This window comes from Marmota flaviventris, chromosome 19 (genome assembly GCF_047511675.1).
Source record: "Marmota flaviventris isolate mMarFla1 chromosome 19, mMarFla1.hap1, whole genome shotgun sequence".
NCBI lineage: Eukaryota > Metazoa > Chordata > Mammalia > Rodentia > Sciuridae > Marmota > Marmota flaviventris.
In genome coordinates this window covers 36,258,726-36,281,313 of record NC_092516.1, presented here as the reverse complement: position 1 = coordinate 36,281,313, position 22,588 = coordinate 36,258,726, and the positions used below count along the sequence as shown (strand labels likewise).

Below are 22,588 nucleotides of genomic sequence, written 5' to 3'. Positions count from 1 at the left end.
GTCAGTCCAGGTAAAGGCAAAAAGTGGGCGTGAGACAGGATGGAGGAGAATAGTAAAGAAGGCATCTTTCAGGTCTAGCACTGAAAAATGGGTGGTGGGGGGCAGATATGAGATAGAAGGGTGTAGGGATTGGGTTGTAGGTGGGGATAATAACTTCATTGATTTTTCTGAGGTCCTGTACTAGCCGGAATTGGCCGTTGGGTTTTTTGACTCTGAGGATGGGGGAGTTGTGAGCAAAGTGTGTTGGTGTGAGAAGATGAGCCTGTAGTAAACGGGAGATAATGGGCTTCAAACACATGAGAGTTGAGAAAGTTAGAAGATATTGAGAGAGGGTCAAGTAGTGAGGGGTCTTTTAGTTGGATTTGAATAGGGGGGTGGCACTTAGCAGTGTTGGGTTGAGAGGTGTTTCAGATGGTGGGGTTGATTCCAGCTAGTAAGGGATGATCACGAGGCTTAGGGGGAACAGCAGACTAGGCTGGAGTGTATTTTTAAAATGGTGGTGCATTGTAAAGGGGGAATGGAGATGGAAGCCTTCAGTTTATGGAGGAAATCTTGGTCCAGTAGGGGGACAAGGCAATGTGGCATGATGATGAAGGCGTGGGATAGTGTAAGGGATTCAAATGTATAAAAAAGTAAAGAAAGTGTCTTTAATGGCTATATAGGAGTTCTGGAGACTCCCATAATGGAGGTAATTGCTTTGAAAGGGTCCATGCCATTTTGTCAGAAGGGAAAGACTCCCCCAAGTGTCGACCACAAAAGAAACCGCTTGGCTGTTTACCATCCCTGTAACCTGGGACTCCTGTGAGGTATCACCCGAGGTGATGGGGCAGTGCAGTCCTGGCCCCCTCATTTCAGTTAATTGCTGTAGGGGACTTGAAAAGCAGGTTGTACCAAGGGGAACTCTTGCTACATCCTACATGAGTAAGGGAATGGGTACCTGTTGAAGGGGTGGGCTGGGCTGGCTGCAAAATAAAAGGTATGAAAGTAATATATCAGGGCTGGGGTTGTGGCTCAGTGGTAGAGTACTTGCCTAGCATGTGTGAGGCACTGGGTTTGATCCTCAGTACCACATGTAAATAAATGAATAAGATAAAGGTCCGTCAACATCTAAAAATAAGAAATAAGAAAGTAATATATCAGAAAATAAAAATAAAAAGCCAAGAATAGTTTTAAAGCAAGGGCATGACCTGTTGAGCCTACCAGAGGGGTCTAACTTCTATCCAAGAAAAAGCTAGTGCTTGCTTTTTATTTAGAGCAGTACAGATCAAAAGGGATTGGTGGGTGTAAGGTTTCCGTGTGGGAGGAGTTTGTTTCAGCACTTGCTTCTTGCTGTGGCAGGGGTCTTGCAGTAAATAAGTTAATTGGCACTTGGCAGGCTATGCTTATCTCTGGGAGGCTGTTTTTGAACTTGGAACTGTGAGCTAGGTCAGGGTGCCAGCATGATTTCTGGCATTCTCAAAACTGGGGGATTCCACCTATTAATTCCCCAAGGAGTGACTTCTCTGCCCAATGACTCAGACATTGGTCAGTTCACACATGGCTCATAGATGGTTCCCAACAGTGATGGGTATCCTTCCCTGGGGACAGTTCATTTTCCAGTGTCCCCATTGTCCGCAGTTGGGACAGGGATTGGTGGGGGAACCTTGGGTTAGGGCAGGCTTGTACCCAGTGTCCTGTCAGCCCGCATTAGAAACGGCCTGGGAAGTGGGTTGGAGGATCTGGTAAGGCCGCAAGCATCAGGGGCCTTTCTGGAGTTATAGATGGCTGAGGCCAGGAGTTGATATTTAGCTTTAAGATGTTTTTCTCTCTCCTTTTTGGCTTTGTCTTCCCAATTGTTAAAGATTTTGAAAGCAGTATCCAGGGTAGTTGCTGAGGAGTCTTGGGACCCTTTTCTAGCTGTCTTAAGTTTTTTACGGATATCAGGTGCAGATCCACCAATAAATTGGACATGGAAAAAGAGTACTGGCAGGAGTATTGAGGTCTAGGGTGGTATTTAATAGCTTGAGTAAGTTGGTCCAAAAAAAGGGCAGGATTTTCATCAGATCCTTGCATGATTTCCCTGATCTTATTAACCAGGGTATAAGAATTGTTTTTATCATGCCCTCGAGGACGCAGGTAATCATGTGTTGGAGTTTAGTGGACTCTTTTCCAAACTTAGTAGGATTTTCGGAAAATGAGCCTAGTCTGTTCTCAATTTGGGACACGTCTGTCACAGAAAAGGGAACATGGAATAGGACCATTCCTTCAGCCCTGGCCATGTCCCAAAGGGGACATATGCTTTGGAAGAAGACTTTTAGATCATGTAAGAGGAGATGACAGCAAGGGAGAGGGGGAACGTGGGTATGGCATTTGGAGGGGGGCAGACAAAGGGGCCAAGGTGCCTTGAGGAGGAGGATTGGATGAGGGTGTAAAGGGGCCCTGGGGTCTGTAAGGAGGGGGTCCATCTGCTATTTGGGGGCAGTGAAGGAGGAAGAGAGTTGTGAGCAAGAATAAGCTATAGTGCAGAGCAGGTCTGGCACAGTGAGGACTTTGAGCGAATGTAGAGGAAGGCTTGAAGGTAGGGAACCTCAGGCCATTTGCTATTTCATTGGAGGAAATTGTCCAAATCTTGGAAAATTTTTTGATCAAAGGTCCTGAGTACTAAGCCTAGTGAGGCCATTCATTTCAAGGTCAATTTGGAAATGGAAGGTATTAAAATTTCTTATGGGACAATCTACAGGGAAGTTCTGAGAAATGTACTGGGTAGCTCCCATGTTGGAGAGTTTTGACCTGGGTGGCAGTCTGTACTAGGGCTTCCACCCTAATATCTCAAATCCCCAAAAGAATTCCACCAAAGAATGAGAGAGTATTCCCCTACAATCTTAATGGTGGGGTTCCCCAGGGTCCAGACAAGCCAAAGGCCAAGGTCTCAGGAAGGGCACTTTCTATGAGAAAGCAGAAGGGGTCTTACCTCTTCAGAGAATGAGAAGGCTGGTTGTTGCATGCAGGAACAAAATGGCAAAACGTGATCTCTGATCTGGAAGTATTAGTGTAAGGGAAGGGAGGGATTGGAGAGGAGAGAGTTAGAAAGAGGATTCCTCCAACACCAATAAAGGACCCAGTACAGATCCTTGCCCTGTCTACATAGCGATAAGGCAGTAAAAACCTAGCTCAAAAATGGGATCAGTTTCAAGTCACATACCAGCTGCCATTTAGCTAAAGTGGACTACAGAGGGTATAAAGGGGCTCTTTCTACAGGATGGGAGGGAAAGTGGGGGCAGTCCGTCTGGGAATTCAGCCGTAGTTGCATGAGGTTCCCTGACCTCAGAACCATGGGGGTGCCAGACAATCAGTGGTCACTTCTGAGGTCTCATTGGCTAGCCCTTTAACATGACTGTTAGGAAGGAGGTTTCTTAGGACAAGGAAGGGTCACCTTACTCCCATTCCTGGTGAGGAACCAAATGTGAGAACCTTAAAGCCCCTGTGGGGAAATAAAGTTGAACCATGAGTCAGAGAGACTGAAAGTTTATGAAATGGTTGAGAGTCATGTTTACTAACTATATAGTATGAGCTACTGTTTAATGTATTCACTGTGTTTTAGGCTTTAATGTATTCTAGATCTTTCCATACAACATAATTAATTCTCACCTGAATTAGTGTCATTGTTTTTTCAGAACAAAACGTGATGATGCTATGTATCAGACAATTGTTTAAGCATTTTACATATAACGAGTCTTAATCCTGTTAATGCCATAGGTAGGTTTCGTTACTGTCTTTATTTTTAAAAGGGAAGAGACTGAAGTGCTAAAAAATACCTTTCCTGGTCACAAAGTTTGTAAGGGTCAGCTGGAACTAGAACTTAGTTTAGTCTTAGAATTCTTTTTCCTAATTATCCTGTCTTGTCTGTGAATGTTCTCTGTTTATTCAGAGAGCACTTATGAAACTATTACTTTGTCCCTGGTGGTAAGACTGTGTCCCAAGGTTATGAAAGAGAATAAGATGCAAGTCTTGCTTTCTTGGAACTTAAGTTCTTTTTTTTTTTTTTTAAGTTGTAGTTGGACACAATACCTTTATTTTATTTATTTTTATGTGGTGCTGAGGATCAAACTCAGTGCCTTAAACGTGCTAAGTGAGCACTCTACCACTGAGCCACAACTCCAGCCCCTTGGAACTTCAGTTCTAATGGAGAAGACCAGTATTAAGCATAGTTTCCCTAATAACCACAACACTGTTATGTGGTAAGTACTTTAAAGAAGTGAAGGATATTGTGTGAATAAAAACAGGGGAGGGCTGGGGTTGTGGCTCAGTGGTAGAGCGTTTGCCTAGCATGTTTGTGTGAGGCAGTGGGTTCGATCCTCAGCACCACATAAAATAAATAAACAAAATAAAGGTATTGTGTCTATCTACAAATAAAAATAATAATAATAATAAAAAGCAGAGGAGTACCTAGGGATAGACAAGAAAAGTTGTTCTCTGAGGAAGTGAAGAACTGAAGGATGAATAGAGGTAATTTGGTCAAGGAGATAGGCAAAGAAGAGTAATCTAGTCAGTAAAGAGCCTGAAGTGAAAGAAAGGACTATGGCACGGTCAAGGTGTATGTTAGCAAGGGTTGCATAATACAGCACTTTATATGCCATGGTAAGGATTTTGGTTCTGCCATGGTGAGATCCGTGGTTTAAAAATCACTCAGTGCTCTATGAAAATGTCGAGAAATAGAGCCTGTTAAGAAGTACTTGGCATAGAAGGGTCAGGGTGTTATAAGCTCACAGATGATTCAGTTATTAATACTAAGATCTAAAAAGATCATTGTAAACTTTAGTTTTTGTCCCACGTGAAGGATGTGCTTACATACCTGTTCCAGTTTCTAAATCAGTTTTCAGTTGACAGTTGAAGAAAATCTTAAATGTTTTACATTGAACTCAGCATCCCACACACTTGTAGATAGCAAATCTAATTTTTGAATTAAACCCTTTCCTTTTGTAGAAACACACCGATAATGGGATTTTTAGAGCTCTTTTAAACTCCAGACTAAGTATTTGCACAACTGTATCTTTTATTATGACTTGTTTTGTTTGCATGTTAAAATTAACAAATTGTATTTTCTTAATCTGAATTTATCTGCCTTCTTGTCATCCTTAGTAACATCACCATTCCTTAGTCTCTTGAACTCGATAGTAGTTCAGTTTTGGCTTTTGATATTCTCTTGCACAGATGGCCAGTTAGGTACAAAAATCCCATTGAATCTAACTCTGCAGTCAATATTTTGTATCCATCCATCCATCCCACTGCCATACTTTTATCTGTAGTTCAGACTTTATTGGCTCTTGTTTCTTCGATTTTCTTGCACCAGCAATAGTCTTCTATAGACTATTTTCTACATTGCGATTAGACTGATTTTCCTAATGCTCAGCTCTCGTTTCATTGCTTCCCATTGGCTAGAAAATAACATTTTTTTCAGTTAACTATTAACATATCATAGTCCACCCCAAAACTGTTGGCTTAATATAATAATTTAATTGACAGTTTTATGAAAATCAGGAGATTGGGAAGGACTCACTGGCCATTTTTCTCTGGTGCACATTCTGTCAAGTAAGGTAGCCAGGGATGCAGGATCCACTTCTGATGGCTTCTTTATTCACATGCTTTGTCAGAGATTGCTAGAACTTTGTGCTCAGTTGTCGTCTTCTCCTTGTAATATCAGGATTTTCCATGTAATCTCTTCAGCAGGGTATGCAGACTTCTTACTTGGTGACTCAAGGTTCCCTTTCATCTGTCCCCTGGATGAAAGCTGTTATCTGTTATGGGGAGCCCATCAGAAAACACTTCAAGTCCGAATTCAAATCAATGAGAGCGTTATTTACTTGGCCAGGGACTGTCACCCACACATAGAGACTGAATCTCTGTAGGAGAACAGCAGCTGCCTGGTCTGTTTTTTGAGAATGTATGGACAAAAACCACAACTCAGTGGCTTGCTTAGCGTCATGTAAGCAAGCCAAGCACAGTAATTAAAACAATAGTAAGCAGAACCTGTGAGCCCTAAGCAGGACCAGAATTTTCCAGTTAGCAAACAAGCAAGTACAGAAGCTAGAATAAAGCAATCAGCTTTGCAATTCAGTTGACCACATTCCTGGGTTCAAGCAGGTGCTAGACAACCGTATCCTGGGTTTGAGTAGGGGTCAGTGGGGGTGAGAATCTGTCAAAGTCATGTAGACCCACAAGTGTACTCAAACCCAGGATGTAGCTCACCATGACTACCGCTACATCCTGTGTGGGGTACAAAGTACATAAAACAATTTTTATAAGAAAACAGCTTTCATTTCAGTTCCTCAGAAACAGCTCTTGTAACAGATTTTTATAGAAGGCAGCAAATTGGAGTCTTAGGCCTGTCTATGATAGTTCTTACTTCATAATTGTCTTATCTCATTTATCAAAATCATCTGTAATCTATATTTTTTACTAATCTATAACCTATAACTTATACACTCTTATACCTACATTCTTATACACTCTTATTGATTGTATTTATCAATTCACACCACAACATTATCCTTTTAAAGGCTAAATCATAATCAAGCACAGCCCTTGGTTTAGCTTGAATACAGCTATACATGCTAAACTTTTGCTAACTACCTGCCCTCCCCCAATTGGAATAATCTCTTTATTGCACGGGTGACTTTATGCTTTATTTTTATTTCTATTTTATTATTTAAAAAAATTTTTTTTTTTAGTTGTAGTTGGACACACAGTATCTTTATTTTTATGTGGTGCTGAGGATTGAACCCAGTGCCTCTTGTGCGAGGTGGGTGCTCTACCAATTAGCTACAGCCCCAGCCCGTGACTTTATGCTTTATAATATATTTATGTGTATATATTCTCCCATTGATAGGACTCCAGATTCTTTAAGGCAAGATTCATATGGGATTTTTTAAATATATTATTTATATTTTGTATATATTCCGTATGAAGCAGAACAAATTCTTTATACCACTTGAGAGGCCCACAATATTTGCTGGATTCTTTTGATATTTTTAATTTAAAACAGTTGTAAATAATACCTATTTACCATAGGAAAATCAGAAAATTCAAGGAAGAAAAAAACATGACTTCCATTAACTTTTTGTTTTATTGATTTAATATTGATTAAATGTTATAAGCTTGTACTATCTAGTAATTGAACGAAAAGCAATAATCATTTATAAACACTTTTTAAATGTGCTAGAAAAAAGTGTTGTGGGAGTTGATAGAACATGGGCATATCACTTTCTCCCAGTCATTGCCCAGCTTGTTTTGCCCACTGTCATTGGAAGCTCAAAGGAATTAATCATTAAATTGTTAAAGTCTTTATCGCAGTATCAGTGTTAGAGAGGTGAGAGGCATGTTTGTGAATGTTATTATGAAAAGCAGGTAAATACTCCAAAGTCTCAGGATCAGCTGTATTTTAGGAGCACGTGAAAGAAGAAGAAATGGAGAAGCAATATGAAGAGTGGGAAGATGGTTTGAGACAGACCCAAGTACTCTGGTCATAAGGAGGGTAACCGACTTTGGAAATCAGAAAATTGGATGGGAGAACCATGACAGTTCCTTTTCCTGACTTCATTTTAAAAATTTTCTATGGTGGTCAATATTGATAACTGAAGGAAACCCTAATAAACCTAATGTTGTCACTTACACCATGTTGCCTGACTTTGGTTATGAAACTATAATGAACAGCTCCAATCTCGGACAAAGGAAGATGTTTCTGGAGCCAACCCATTCATTCATTGAACACTGTGGTAGGCATCAGAATACATCTATGAACAAGAAACATGAAGACTATTTGGAAAAAACATACCGTTAAAATGTGAATTCTTGGGCTGAGGTTGTGGCTCAGCGGTAGAGCGCTCGCCTAGCACGTGTGAGGCCCTGGGTTTGATCCTCAGCACCACATAAAAATAAATAAACAAAATAAAGATATTGTGTACAACTAAAAAATAAATATTAAAAAAATGTGAATTCTTTCTCATCATGTTTTGATTCATCCATTCAAGAAGGAAAACGGAAGAAAAAATATCCTTAGGACAATGTAAGAGGTGTAAGAGAATATAAAACAGTCATCCAATTTTCCTAAAATTTTACAAGATAGTAAAATTATGTAGGATTTTTCACAGAGAAATGAGATGATAGAATACGTGCTAATTTTTGGTTCTCATTTGTAAGCATTAACCCATACATTTGACTATAATTATAAATGAATTTTTTAATAAAGGCACTATAGTTTGTAATCTTAAGTCTTCCCCACTCCCAAGGTCCATATATTAAAGATTTGGTAAGCAGCCTGTGGCACATTTAGGAGGAAGTTAGGTCATTGAGGTCATGCCTTTGAAGAGGATATTAGGACCCTGGCTACTTTCTCTTACTGTGTTTCCTGGCTATCTTAAGGTGGGTAGCTTTGCACCACCATACACTTTTGTGCTATGGTGTACTGTGCAGCCACAGCCCATAGCAATGGCACCAAGTGAACATGGATGGAAACCTCTGAAACAGTGAGCCAAAATAAATTTTTCCTCCCTTAAAGTTTTTGTATCTCAGGTATTTTGTCACAATAATGGAAAACTAACAAAAAAGAGGCAAGAACTGAAAGTTCTTTCTCTGTGGCAATTCCTATTTCTCTAACTTGACTTTTTAAACTTGCCTTCAGCTGTCTGATCAAGAAGCAGACTTATAGATGGCTTGTTGCTACTTCCAGAAGGAAAATGAAGTTTCTTGTAGGAGGAAGTAAAAGTTTTACTGTGAATATGAATGGTAGTGAAAAGTAATCTGGAAAAGGAATAAGTTCTTCCCCTGCTCCTCCCTCCATTCCATTTGGCTCTTTTGTCTTAATGAACATTGCATATGCTAGATACCTTAGAATAACAAAACTCCTAATTTTATGGAATTTACCATATACAAGGTGGCTTCTCATTTAATCTTCAGCATGCCTCACAAGTTAAAAATAGCTGTTTACATTTCAACAGTAATAATAAGCATAAGGTCATATTTGCTCTGTGGTAGCCTCTATGTTAAATGCTACTCTAGAAGGCATGCAAATTTGCGAAGCGTTGCGTATTTTTATGATCATTATTATCCAAAGTACAGGTATGAAGACATGAATTGTGAATATACTATGTATACAAACCAGATATGAAAAATTGTGCTCTATATGTGTAATAAGAATTGTAATGCATACCACTGTCATATATAAATAATAAAAAAAAAGACTGTCTCAAAAAAATGAAAAGGGTTGGGGATATAGCTCAGTGCCCTGGATTCAGTCCCTAGTACTGCCTCCCTGCTCCCTACCCCACATAAGACTATTGAAATGCGTGGTGATCAGGATACTTTTTAGAAAACTTAATATGAGGGGCTGGGAATGTGGCTCAAGCGGTAGCGTGCTCGCCTGGCATGCGTGCGGCCTGGGTTTGATCCTCAGCACCACATACAAACAAAGATGTTGTGTCCGCTGAAAACTAAAAAAATAAATATTAAAATTTAAAAAAAAGAAAACTTAATATGAAAGAAAAATACTTAATGAGAGGTAGTTTAAATTTGACATCAGAGGTTCATAAGTAATACCAATATCATTAGTTTTGTTTACATATGGTACTGGGGATTAAACCCCTAGACACTGTATCATTGATACATCCCCAGTCTTTTTTAAAATTTTTGAGATGGTCTTGCTGAGGGTTTCAGTAAGTTGTTGTAACTGGCTTCAAACTTGTGATCCTTTTGCTTCAGGCTTTTCTTTAAGTGAAATTACAGGTATGCCCCACTGTATCCAGCTACAGATATCATCATTGAGAGACATTCAAATGATAGACCCAAACTTAGGCTTAGATTTATTATTTTTGAAAATCTAAATATATTATAGATGTCATAAAGTTCTTTTGTAAAACTTTGTTAATATAGTTTTGGAATATTGTCTGTATTATTTTGTATTTTGTAAGTTGAAAAATGGGTCTAAGAATTTTCCTCCTGAAGCACATCTTCTAGGAAGGCAACGAAATTTCAGGATTTTCTTTAAGTGTCTGGATAGGTCAAAGGATCTTGGAACTAAATAGGCCCTATAGCAGTTATAACTGGCCACCTTAGATTCTCAGTTATTTATTTCCATTTCTCTAATTGTCATCAAAGAAAGTAAGAAAATGGTTGAAGACTCAATCCGCACAACACTCCTAATGAAAAGTCCTGCTGACCCCCACCCCGTACTATTTCACAGTGACAGCCCCCCCCCTTTTTTTTCCTTATGATGTTTTTTCCTTTAACTTTCATTGTGAAATACAGGACACACAAAGAAGTTTCACCCCAAACAACTAAAAACAACCCTGTCTGTGCCTAGATTTTATTTATTTATTTATTTTTAGTTTTAGATGGACACAATGATTGACCTTTATTTATTTATTTATTTTTATATGGTGCTGAGAATCAAACCCAGGGCCTCACGTATGCAAGGCAAGTGCTCTGCCAGTAAGCCACAATCCCAGCCCATATGCCTAAATTTTATATGAAGGAAGCCATTCAATATGTATTTTTTAAATCTCTGTATTCTTCCACTCAGTCATTAAGATCTGTCTGCCTTATGTGTGGTTGTAATTGCTTTTTTTCTGTATAAGTAGTAATTATACAAACATACCACAGTGTGTATTTGTCTGTTCCATCTTGTTGGGAATCAGTTTAGTTTTTGACCATTACAAATAATGATGCCAAGAACTTTCTTGCACACATACCTAATACTATAAAATATATTCTAAGCAGTTGAATTACTGCACCTTAGGGCATTTATTTCATTCCTATAAACAATGAAGCATCAAGTCTTTTGCAGTTCAGGTACCAATTTATTCTTCCCCCAGCAATATGTGAAAATCCCCATTGCTCCAAATACTTAACAATTGGTGTAATCAGTTTCCAGACTTCTAGCAATACTACATTTTTTTGTTGTTATTTTTACATTTTAAAAACAAAACACCAATATAGAAAGCCCCACAAAACAAATATGTAGCTTAATTAATTAAATCGAAGAACTTATATCCACCATTCAGGTCAAGAAATAGAACCTCCTAAAGAAAGCTAGTCATTGCCTAGACTTTACCATATAATTTTATAATAATTTTCATGTATTTCTTTATGGTTTTATCACCCAAGAGAACATCATGGATACTAGGATTAATCACACACATTTAAAAATGTTTTATATATCTTTTAAATATAGAAAATGGTTAAAGACTCAACCATTTGTTGAGAGGCTCCTTTTCCATTTGTTTCCTTAACAAATTTATCTGTCATTAAGCCTAGACTATTTGACCTATAATTTCCCAGAGTCCAGAAAAGTGTTTACCAGCCTTTTTAAAAAAATACATCATTTACCTCTTGCAGAGCCCAATTAGACATTTTTTTTTCCCATAATTGCCTCCTCCCCCTCATACCCACTCAATAATAAGGAATAAGTTTTCTTTATCCTCTGTTCCAAAACAGCTGCTGGGTCCAAATGCATGACCAGACTCAGGTTTGGTCCTTTAATGAAACCCTAGGAAGTGTTTTTTGATTAGAAGGTACTCAGTATCTTGTCTTTGTGATGTTACCAGTCAATAATATTCATTGTCTGCATCCAGTAATTGAGGAATGCAAAAATTTTCATCATTTATTTTACTTAGAATACCTTTTTTTTAAAAAAAGAAACTATTGCTTATTTGTTTGATTATGCAGTGATATAATTCATGTAGGAAATGCAAGAAAATTTCATTTTTTTTGCTCTTATTTACCAGTTTTTTTTTTTTAAGAGAGAGAATTTTTTAATATTTATTTTTTAGTTTTCAGCGGACACAACATCTTTGTTTGTATGTGGTGCTGAGGATCAAACCCGGGCGGCACGCATGCCAGGCGAGCGCGCTACCGCTTGAGCCACATCCCCAGCCCAATGGATGGGTTATTTACCAGTTTTAAAGTTAATATCCATTGCCTGTCATCCTTTAAAAACATTTTGAGGGCTGGGGATATAGCTCAGTTGATAGAATGCTTGCCTGGCACACACAAGGCCCTGGGTTCAATCCCTAGCATGCATTAATGAATAAATGAATCAATCAATCAATCTCTCATTTATACATATTCTTGAGTTTTATGCCAAATCGATAAATTATCCTACTGAAGGTCAAGATGTTCTATTTCAGTCCACTGGTAACCTCTGGACTTTTTTCCTAGTTTCTGCAGAACCCACTTACTATAAGTAGCTTTTGGTAGCTGCTTTGATACCTAAGATGATATGTTGTTCCAGCCCATTCTGTATAGTTTCTGCCCTAGACCTGAAATCAGTAACTTCTCTGTTTTCTTTAATAGGAAGTACTTCACAATTTTTGGTTCATAGTCCTTTCTGTGTTCCTGACAAGTAACTATAACATCTGAACCATGTATAAGTTGATTTCTGTTTCTGGTCTTTCCCTTATACTTAGTTTTCTTTTGTTCCTTTTAGGTGTATGGGTGTGTGTGTGTGTGTAAGCTTTGTATGGAAGTGTACACTCCTTTTAAAAAAAAAAATCAGATCTTGGACATTATGGGTGATAAATTGTAGGGGGTCCAAATCTCTATTCAGCTCTTAGCATCTCTGTTGCTATTTTATTTGGAGTCTAGTCCTGAATGTATGCAGCAGAGGCTAACAACTTGAAGGGGTATTGCTATGTAGATTTGGGAGGACTCTCTTCACTCTGGATTCCTCCTTGATGGGATTTTTGTCCCTTAAATCTGAGCTACTTTGACATCCCAGACTCAGACCTTCTCATTGAAACTGCTGCTCCTGTTCTGTTCCATTTTCTTTTCGCATGTGATTTAGAAAATGCTTTTGCCAGAAAAACCATACAGCATGAATGTGTCTTGTCCTCCTGGGCTTCTCATTTTTTCAAGAATCCAAGTTTCTGAAACCCTGCATTCTGGATTTTTAGCTCCTTCAAAGAATTATTTGATATATTCAAAGTTTTATAATGGGTTGTTTTTTTTTGTTTTGTACTTGGAATGAACTCAGGGGTGCTCTACTATGAACTGTATCTTCATTCTTTTTTATTTTTAATTTGAGGTAGAGTTTTACTGGGTTTCCAGAGCTGGTCTTGACCATGCAGTTCTCCTGCCTCCAGCCTCCTGAAGTCACTAGAATTACAGATGTTTATTATACCCAGCTTTATAGTGGTTTTGTATAAAAGGGCAAAAAGTTGGTCTAATACATGCTATTTTGTCATGGCTAAAACCAAAGTCTGTGTAAAATAAGGTTAATAATATTGCAGGTCTCATGGGATTGTGGGAATTATCAATGAGTGATGTATGTAAAGTGCTTGGAAAAGTATCTCATGGCATCCTCACTTTAGCTTGTAATTTTTTTTTTTATTTTTATTTTTTTTTTACCTTTGTTAGCCTCTTGAACAAGACCACAGGTATTTTCTTCATTCAATTCTCTGGTATCTATCATTCCCTCAGTATATATACATGCCCTTCATAATTGTATAGAATTTTAGTTTTGCCCTTTAAAACAACTTTTAAGGGCTGGGCCTCAGAGGTAGAGCACTCACCTAGCACTTGCAAGGTCCTGGGTTCGATCCTCAGCATCACATAAAAATAAATAAATAAAACAAAATTTTAAAGTTGTGCAGCAATTATTAGTTTCCTAAAATTAGGTACACATGGATTCAACCCCTGGTATCACAATAGTTATCGTCACCATCTTGGTCATCCCTTTTTAAAATGTCCTTTTATATCATTCCTCTTAATCTCTTTTTTGAAATTTCCATCAAACCCGTGTTAGAATGCTTCACTCTCCTATGAATCTTAATCTCTCCTAAACATTTTTTTATTGAGGTCTAACTGATACACAGGGAAATAGGCAGAGATTAAGGGAAGAGTTTGGTCCATTTTTTTCCCCAAGTTTGATTCGTTTTGACTGATGGTTACACCTGTTTAATCCACAACTTCATTCAGCTCTAGGAAATTCCCATAGCTCCTAAAAGTTTCCTCATGCTCTTCTGGTCATTCCTCCGTTCACAGAGCAACCTTTGATTTCATTCATTACAAATTAATTTTTCCTCTTGTAGAACTTCAGGCAAATGGAATGTTGGATTGGAGATATAGGTCATTGGTAGAGCGCTTGCCTAACATGTGCAAGGCACTAGGTTTTATCTTTAATGCCAGAAAGAAAGGGTTGGAACAGAATGTTAACTGTGTTCTCTATTGTTTAGCTTTTTTGGTTAAGCATAGCGTTTCTGAGATTAATCCATGTTGCATATATTGAGTTAATTCCTTTTGTTTTCTTCTCAGTCTTCATTTTATAAGCATCTACCAGTTGTTTATTCATTCTTCTGTTTATTGATGAGTACATGAGCTACATCCAGTTATTGGCTATGATGAAAAAAGCAACTATAAACATTGTTATACAAGTATTTTTTAGTTTTTCTTGGATTGATACTTAGAGAAATTGTTAGATCATTGATATTTTTATAGGTTTAGATGCATATTTAACTTTTTTTCAGTTTTCAGAATGGTACCATTTTATATTTTAATCATTGCATTGGGCTTTAAAGCCCAATTTAAAGTAGTATCTTTGTATATTTTTAGAATCCTTGTTTTTATTCTTTTCTTTTCATATTAGGGATTGAACCCAAGAATATGCTACCTCTGAACTGCATCTCAGCCCTTTTTTAAATTTTGATATGGGGTCTGGTTAAGTTGCCCGAACTGTCCTTGAACTCCTGATCCTCTTGCCTCAGCCTCCTGAGTAACTGGGGTTGTAGGCGTGTACTACTGTACCTGGCTTTTGTTTTATTTTTTAAAAGCTTTTATTAATATAGCTAAAATAAAATCTATTCATTTTAGTATAGTTCAGTGAGTTTTGATAAGCGCATGTATCCAGTGACTATCCTTACAATCAGTAAAGTATGTCTTTATCCCAAAAGTTTTCCTTGTGCCACTTCCCAGTTAGTGACCACCCCTATTTCTCCCATATAAGTCCATATCCCATGTACTTCTCCATGTTTCTCGGCTCTAAATCTAGTAGCTGTGCAGATTTAGCCTCTTCCCTAACTTCTGGGATTCTGTTACATTGCTAGTCTATGGATACATGATATCTTGGCTTTAATATCACTATAAAAAGGAAAGGTGGGAAGAATTTTTTTAAAAAAAATACAGAAAATTGTTATCCAAATCTAGTGTCTGGATTTAACAAATGTTCAAGTTTTGCGTTGTTTGCTTCAAATATCTGTAAAAGAAGGAGATATTATGTGTAACTGGAGTTCAAGTCTTAGTTCCTTTTCAGTTCCCTTTCTCAGAAACGGTCACTTTCCTGAAGTTGGTGAGTTCATTCCCATGCATAGTGTATTTTTAAATATTTAAATGTAATGTATTTTAAATTTCTATATAAAGTTACATAACTATCAGTTATTTTCACTTAAAATTGTTTTTTAATTTAACTATATTGCATCCTTATATGAATTTTGTTTACCCATTCCTCTACTAGTGTAATTTCCTGTTGTCTTTATTACTACATGTGTTTCCCATTTCTCACATACTTGCCATTTTTTCCAGGTTAGTGGTTTGGAAACATAACTCATTTTCTGATTTGCCTTCCTCTGATTACTAGTGAAGCTGAGTATCTTTTCATCTGTGTGTGTGTGTGTGTGTGAATTGCCTCTTTATATTTTTAACCCATTTTCATTAGGATATTTGTATCCAGATATAGATTATCAGCACTTTGCCTCTTTAATATAGATACTAAAAATTTTTATTGTCACACGTTTTGAGTTTGTGTTATTGTAGCAACATATGCTTTGAATTCTGCTTTAACCAGATATGTGGAAAGAGTTTTAATACTCTCCCATTCTTAATGCTCCTCTTTTCTTTTTTTCTAGCCACAACTTGGAACAGGTGTTTGGCATGTTTAGATACTAGGAAACACTTATGTTTACGTCTGCATTTGAAAATGGCAGAAGGAAACAACAATGAAGAAGTAATTCACTTGAACAACTTTCACTGCCACCGGAGACAAGGTAAGTTGTTTGTTCTTACTTGGCAGTGTCTTTGAAATTAGCCTATTCTATACCACTTAGAATCTAGAGATATTCTTTTTTTTTTGCTATTTTTAATTTGTTATGTATTGATAGCAGAATGCATTGCAATTTATATTACACATACATAGAGCACAATTTTTCATATCTCTGGTTGTACACAAAGTAGAGTTGGTATATTCTATTTTTAGACCTCAGAACATCAGGCTTAAAAGGACTTGTCAGACTAAAATTGTGTCAGATGATGATACCTGCTGGAATGAATGAAGTTCAAGAATCATCATCACACTGGGTAAAATCTCATGCCTAGAATCTCAGCTAGTTGGCTGAGGCAGGAGAATTGCAGGTTCAAGGCCAGCCTGGTCAACTTAATGAGACCCTGTCTCAAAATTAAAAAATGAAAAGAGCTGAAAATGTGAATTAATGGTAACGCACCATTGGATTCAGTGCCACTACCACCAAAAAGAGAGAGAAAAAAAAAGAATTACCCATCACAATAGATTAATACCCTATTAATTAGCTAGCCAAAAAGCTGTGAATGTGCAGTCAATGAGTCTGAAGAGGTGAGATTTTAGGACAGTGTCAGTTCTTTGTTTTTGAAGGAATGATAATTGTGCAGGAGTACTCCTAGGAGCTTAGTCAGAGGAAATATACAGCTTCAGCTTGGTGAATATTGCCATTTGCTCACCAGAATATCTGTCCCAAGTTTCCCTCTACTCCAACATGTATAAGATTTTCCATTTCTCACATACTTGTTATTTTCTAAAGGAGTATAATTCTAGGCCTATAGGATTTAAAATACTATAGGTTCAACTAAGTAGTCTTTTCCTTTTATGATAGTTACTTTCTTTTTTTGTCAGAAGATTCTGACTTAGCTTCATTGAGAATTAATTTTAGGACATTTTGTTTGCTTGTTTTATAGTGTTTAAAATCTTGACAAATTCATTGAAGGGAAGGGTCCTGCATTTCTGTAAAAGTCCTTCCTGTCAAATCCTAATTCATATTTATACCGGGGCTAAAAAGAAAAAAATCATGCTGATGAGTAGGACAAGAATCCTTATTTATTTCTTGCAAGTACAAACTTCATAGAAGAAGCTATACTGGTTTTGTTTTCCTCCACTGATATATTTTTGTGCTTATGAAGATGATTTTTTTCCAGCAAGAGAATAAATTATATATATTTGTCTTTTAGAACATTGAACAACTTTTGTTAAGTCAATAAATTGAGTAAAATAAATAAACTCAATGTATACAAATTAAAAGTATAAAAGAAATACTGATTTTTAGAATTTTATTAATAGTGTATTCTAGCTTGGTAGTGATTTTAGCCATAATGCATTGTGATTCAGAAAGTTTTAAATCTTGGTTATAACTTGTTTATATGATCATTTATAGATTTTCCTCACATGTATATACAATTAATGTTGTTGTTACTTTTTAATTGGGCTTTAAATATACCTAAACACATTTTCTTTATGAAAACTAATTCCTTTTGGAAAATTATTAATTTGGGGAGTGTATTTTCTGCTAGACAAGTATATATACTCTATACCAATCACAAGGACTTTTTAAAGACATATAGCATTATTTTTATTAGCTGCATTAATAATTTTCATTATACCAACCTCTGTTGGTTCTTTTAAGAATGAGTTTCAGTGACTTAATAAATGACATACAACATTTCCATCTGAAGAGTCCCTTATGCCTCTTTGTAGTCACTCCTCACCCCACTTCTGGCCTCAGGAAACCACTGATATGCTGCTTGTCACTATTTAACTTCATATAAATGGTACCATATAGTACATTCTCTTTAAACTAGAATTATTTCGGTTCACATAACGTTTTTGAGATTCATCCATGTGTTGTATATATTGATAATTCATCCCACCCTCACCCCACAGTTCTCTCCAGTAATGGGGATCTAAACCAGGTCTCTCACATGCTAGCAAGCACACTAACACTGAACTAATTTTGCAGGCCTCATTCCTTTTTTTTTAAAGAGAGAGAGAATTTTTTAATATTTATTTTTTAGCTTTTTGGTGGACACAACATATTTATTTTATTTTTATGTGGTGCTGAGGATCGAACCCAGTGCCGTGCGCTACCGCTTGAGCCACATCCCCAGCCCCCTCATTCCTTTTTAATTGCTAAATAGCATTCTACTTTCTCACCTAAAACTTTCCACCCAGTGGAAATAGACTTAAAAATGAAGATAAAGGTTGATAGTATAAGTGTAGAAAATATACATCATACAAATAGCAAATAAAAGAGCTAGTTTGTCTGTAGAATTTCGGATAAAGTAGAAATTCCAGGCTAAAGTACTAGTGAAGATAGTACTAAGTTCATAATAATGAAAGGGTTGAAGTATGCAGAAGAAAAAAATAGTTCTAATTCCTGTACACTTAGAAACATATACAAAGAAAAAATTAACAGAACTAAAAAGGGAATTAGACAAACTGACCATCGTAATGGGAGATTTAACATTCCTTTTAATAATTGAGAACGAGCATGCATACACAAACTGAATGAATAGAGAAGATAAGAAGAACATGATCAATAAACTTGACAAATTATGCATATGAAATACCGCATCTGGTATATTGACCAATATTTACCATATTTGGGGCCACATAACCATTTTCAAATTTCAGGGAAATGTCTGAAGCAAGAATATGGCGAGTTCCAGGCCAGCCTGAAATATGTAGCAAGACCTCCATCTTAAAAAAAAAAAAAAATTGTTTTCAGGGGATTTAAATCATATACATTATATACTCTAACCACATTGGAATTAAGCCAAAAATCAGTTATAAAAATATTACTAGAAAATCCCTATATGTATGTATAGAAAATAGGAATACACATAGAACTGCTCGTTATAATAGATATCACCAAAAAAATTAGAAAATAATTTTAGTTGCATGCTAATGAAAACAGATTCTGTGGAAGTTTATGAGATGCATGTAGTACCATGTTTTGAAGAAAACTTACCTAAAACACATGTATTAGGTAAGAAATAAAGCTGGAGAATTAATATTATAAACTAGGTTCAGCAAACCTAAACGGTCAAATAATTAATACTTTAGCCTTGCAGGCCATGTTGTCTCTGTTGCTACTCAGGGATAACATTTTATCTACTAAAATTGAATATATACTTACTCTCTGATTCTGTGATTCCATTCCTAGAATATACCCAACAGAAACAAACACAGCCGAGATATGTACAAGGACATTCATAATAGCATTATCCAAAATAGCATAAATTAGCACCAAAACAAATGTCCGTTCAGAGAAGAGTAATTTGTGATATGCATATAGTAGAATCCATACAACAAAGAGAAATGCAACATGGATGCATCTGAAAGGTGTTATTTGCAAGAAAGCTGGACTCAGAAGAATATAATCAAAGAAAAAATAATTTGTAGAGCTAGAACCTCCTCCCTTTAGGAATGACAGAGAGTGTAATGCTTGAGAGAGAACAGGGAGGCTACTATTGTCCTAGAAATATTTCCTGACTTTGTGACGGTTATACACATATGGGCCTTTTAATTCACAGAACTGAACACTTGGATTTGTAGGCTTTGCTCTATTGTGGCTTAATTTTTTAAGATTGTTATTTGTGCACTTATTTATTTACTTATTTATCTTGTGGTGCTGGAATTAAATCCAGAAGCGCTTTGCCACTAAGCTATATCCCCATCCCTTTTTATTTATTTTTTTTGAAGCAGGGTCTCACTAAGTTGCTAGCCTGGCTTTGAACTTGTAATCCTCCTGCCTTGGCCTCTGGAGGCACTTGGATTACAAGTGTGCACCACCATTCCATGCTCACCCCCAGACCTTTTTATTTTATATTGTAACAGGATCTTGCTAAGTTGTCAGGCTAGACTCAAACTTTTTAATTCTTGCAAGACACAATAGTTCACTCCTGTAATCCAGTGACCTAGGAGGCTGAGGCAGGAGAATCTCAAGTTTAAGGCCATTTAGCAAGACCCTCAGCAACTCAGAATAAAAATTAATTATTAATTAATTAATTATTAATTAATTATTCTGTCCCAGAATAAAAATTAAAAGGACACAGGATGGGTCTGGGGTTGTGGCTCAGTGGTGGAGCACTTGCCTCACACGCATGAGGCACTGAGTTTGATCCTCTGCACCATATGAAAGTAAATAAATAAAGATATTGTGTTCATCTACAACTAAAAAAAATATTTTAAAAAGAAAAAAAGGACTCAGAATGTAGTTCAGTGGTAAAGCGCTCATGGGTTCAATTCCCAGTACCACTCCAAAAGAAAAGAAGAAGAAAAAAACTTAAGGTGTTCTTGCCCCAGTCTCCTGAGGAAGTAGGATTACAGGCATGTACCACTTCACCTGTCTTAAGTGTGTTTTTGTGTGCTTATATGGTGTGGTATTTTGTTTTTACAGTGCTGAAAATTGAATCCAGGGTCTCAGACATACTAGACTACTCTGTACCCCAGTCTTTTTTTTAGCTTTCATTTTGAGCAGGGTCTCATTAAATTGCTAGACTGGCTTTGAACTCAAGATCCTCCTGCCTTAGCCTTTCACCTTGCTGGGATTATAGGTATGTACTACCCTACATGGCCTTAACTCCTGTGTTTTTAAGATAATTGGAATTTTAGGTATTTACAGATGTATGATGTGTTAGGGTAAATCTTGCCAGCCATTGAACTTTACTGTAGGATGGTAGATTTGAAACCAACTTCTTCATTGGGTCCTCCAGGCCTTTTTCTTGGTCCATTTCTTTCTAAGAGCAATCTACAGTTTGCTGTATTTGGAATCTAAGACTGTGTGCAAGCATTCAGGGAACCAAGAAGCAGAAGGCAGCTAGGATCTTATCATTCATGATGTTCTTTTCAGTAGTACCCCTTCCATCTCTTGAGCCTTGTGCCTGGTATACCAAAGACTGGATCTTCTCTTATTTAGTACCTCTTTAGAGTGAACCTCTGTGGAATAAATCTTCTAGCATGGATGAGTGAATAACTTGGCAAACCTCCCCTTTCCCCCCAAAATCCTTAATTACACAAAATTCTCAAAAACAACCATTTAAAGAATGGAAATTTACCAAAGGCATACAATAATTGGATGTTTACTTGTGGAAATCTAGTCAGTATGGTTAAAAACTGTGAAAATGTGTTGTGTTTTGGTCTGCTCCATTTGCCTTACCAACCCCTCAGATCCATTGTTTCAGGGTTCTATCTGGGCTGTGGGGCCAGAAGGAAATTTTTAATGCCCAGGGGCATTAAAAATCCCAGAGATAGCCAGAAAAGGCCAACATTGCAGTTAGTCTGAAGTCTGGATACTGGTTAGGGCAAGCAGTAGACCAGCAAATCAGCCAGTAATTTAATAGGGAGATCCAGGGAATGAAGACAACCAGGAAGCACCTTAATAAGCTGCTCTATATCTTGGATGTTCAGAAGGTCATACCTATATGCAAGGTCACACATACAATGCAAAGACCTAAGAGGGCCCTAGCAAACTGTTGGCAGAGCATGAGGCTTTCTGAAGCCAGAACATGTAAATGCACTTCAATTTTGTATTCTCCAAGCCACACAGATCCATTTACAGAGTAGAAATCTTGATCGCTCACCAATCTTATGCTGACCCAAGGGTAATCCCTAGGAAGCAAGGCTTAAAAATAAAAACAAAAATTAGAAAGAAAAAGCCCTGAACAGAGATCATCCTCGTATACTATAGGAAAACAGTCTGCAGAATGAGTTCACATAAGTCACAAATGAAAATAAAACCAGCCTCAACGGGCTGGGGAGGTAGCACGCTCTCCTGGCATGCGTGCGGCCCCGGTTCAATCCTCAGCACCACATACAAAGAAAGATGTTGTGTCTGCCGAAAACTAAAAAATAAATATTAAAAAAAAAATCTCTCTCTCTCTCTCTCTCTCTTTCTCTTTAAAAAAACAAAAAACAGCCACAACTACTGTGGGCCTTTGTGTCTGTCAGTTCTACAACTTTGGATTTAACCAACTGCAGATTTAAAATATATATACATATGTATTTTTTGTCTGTATTAAACATGTACAGACCTTTTTTGTTGTTGTTGTTCATTCCAAACAGTATATTATAATAAGTATTTACCTAGCACTTACATTGTTTCAGGTAATATAAGTAATATAATATATATTGTTTCAGGTAATATAAGTAATATAATATAAGTAATATAATTCAAAGAGAGGATGTATTAGTTTATATGCAAATAATAAGCCATTTTACATAAAGGATGAGCATATACGGATTTTGTTATCCCCTGGGAGTCCTGGAACCAGTCCATCAGAAATATCAAGGGACAGTTTTACTTCTCTTGGGATGGAAATATCAAAATCCACAGTTGTTACTATTGTCTTAAATAGTGTTCATCCAAAAATTGTGAGGCATTCAAAGTAATGGGAAAGTCTGGGCCCATGCATAGGTGAACAGTAAATAGTAACTGTGTCTGTGGGAACTTAGCTATTAGATTTAGTAAAAAAAATAAAAGTTACAAATATGTTCAAAGAATTAAAGAAAACCTTGTTTAAAGAATTTACAGGGGGCTGGGAA

At 36.9% G+C, this 22,588-nt stretch overlaps 1 protein-coding gene across 3 annotated transcripts in view; it reads left to right on the top strand.

Annotated features, from left to right (window-relative positions):
* The window catches only part of Rnf216 (ring finger protein 216), a 136,934-nt gene that overhangs the window by 4,036 nt on the left and 110,310 nt on the right, over nucleotides 1-22,588 (top strand). For 2 of the 3 annotated variants that reach the window (XM_027956219.2, XM_027956218.2), the window contains exon 2: nucleotides 15,870-16,007. In XM_027956219.2, the coding sequence (XP_027812020.2) occupies nucleotides 15,941-16,007 (67 nt within the window). In that variant the 5' untranslated portion in view covers nucleotides 15,870-15,940. Of the gene's footprint in view, nucleotides 1-15,869; nucleotides 16,008-20,444; nucleotides 20,602-22,588 lie in introns of those variants that run through there. The other variant, XM_071605783.1, reaches the window with a different exon arrangement.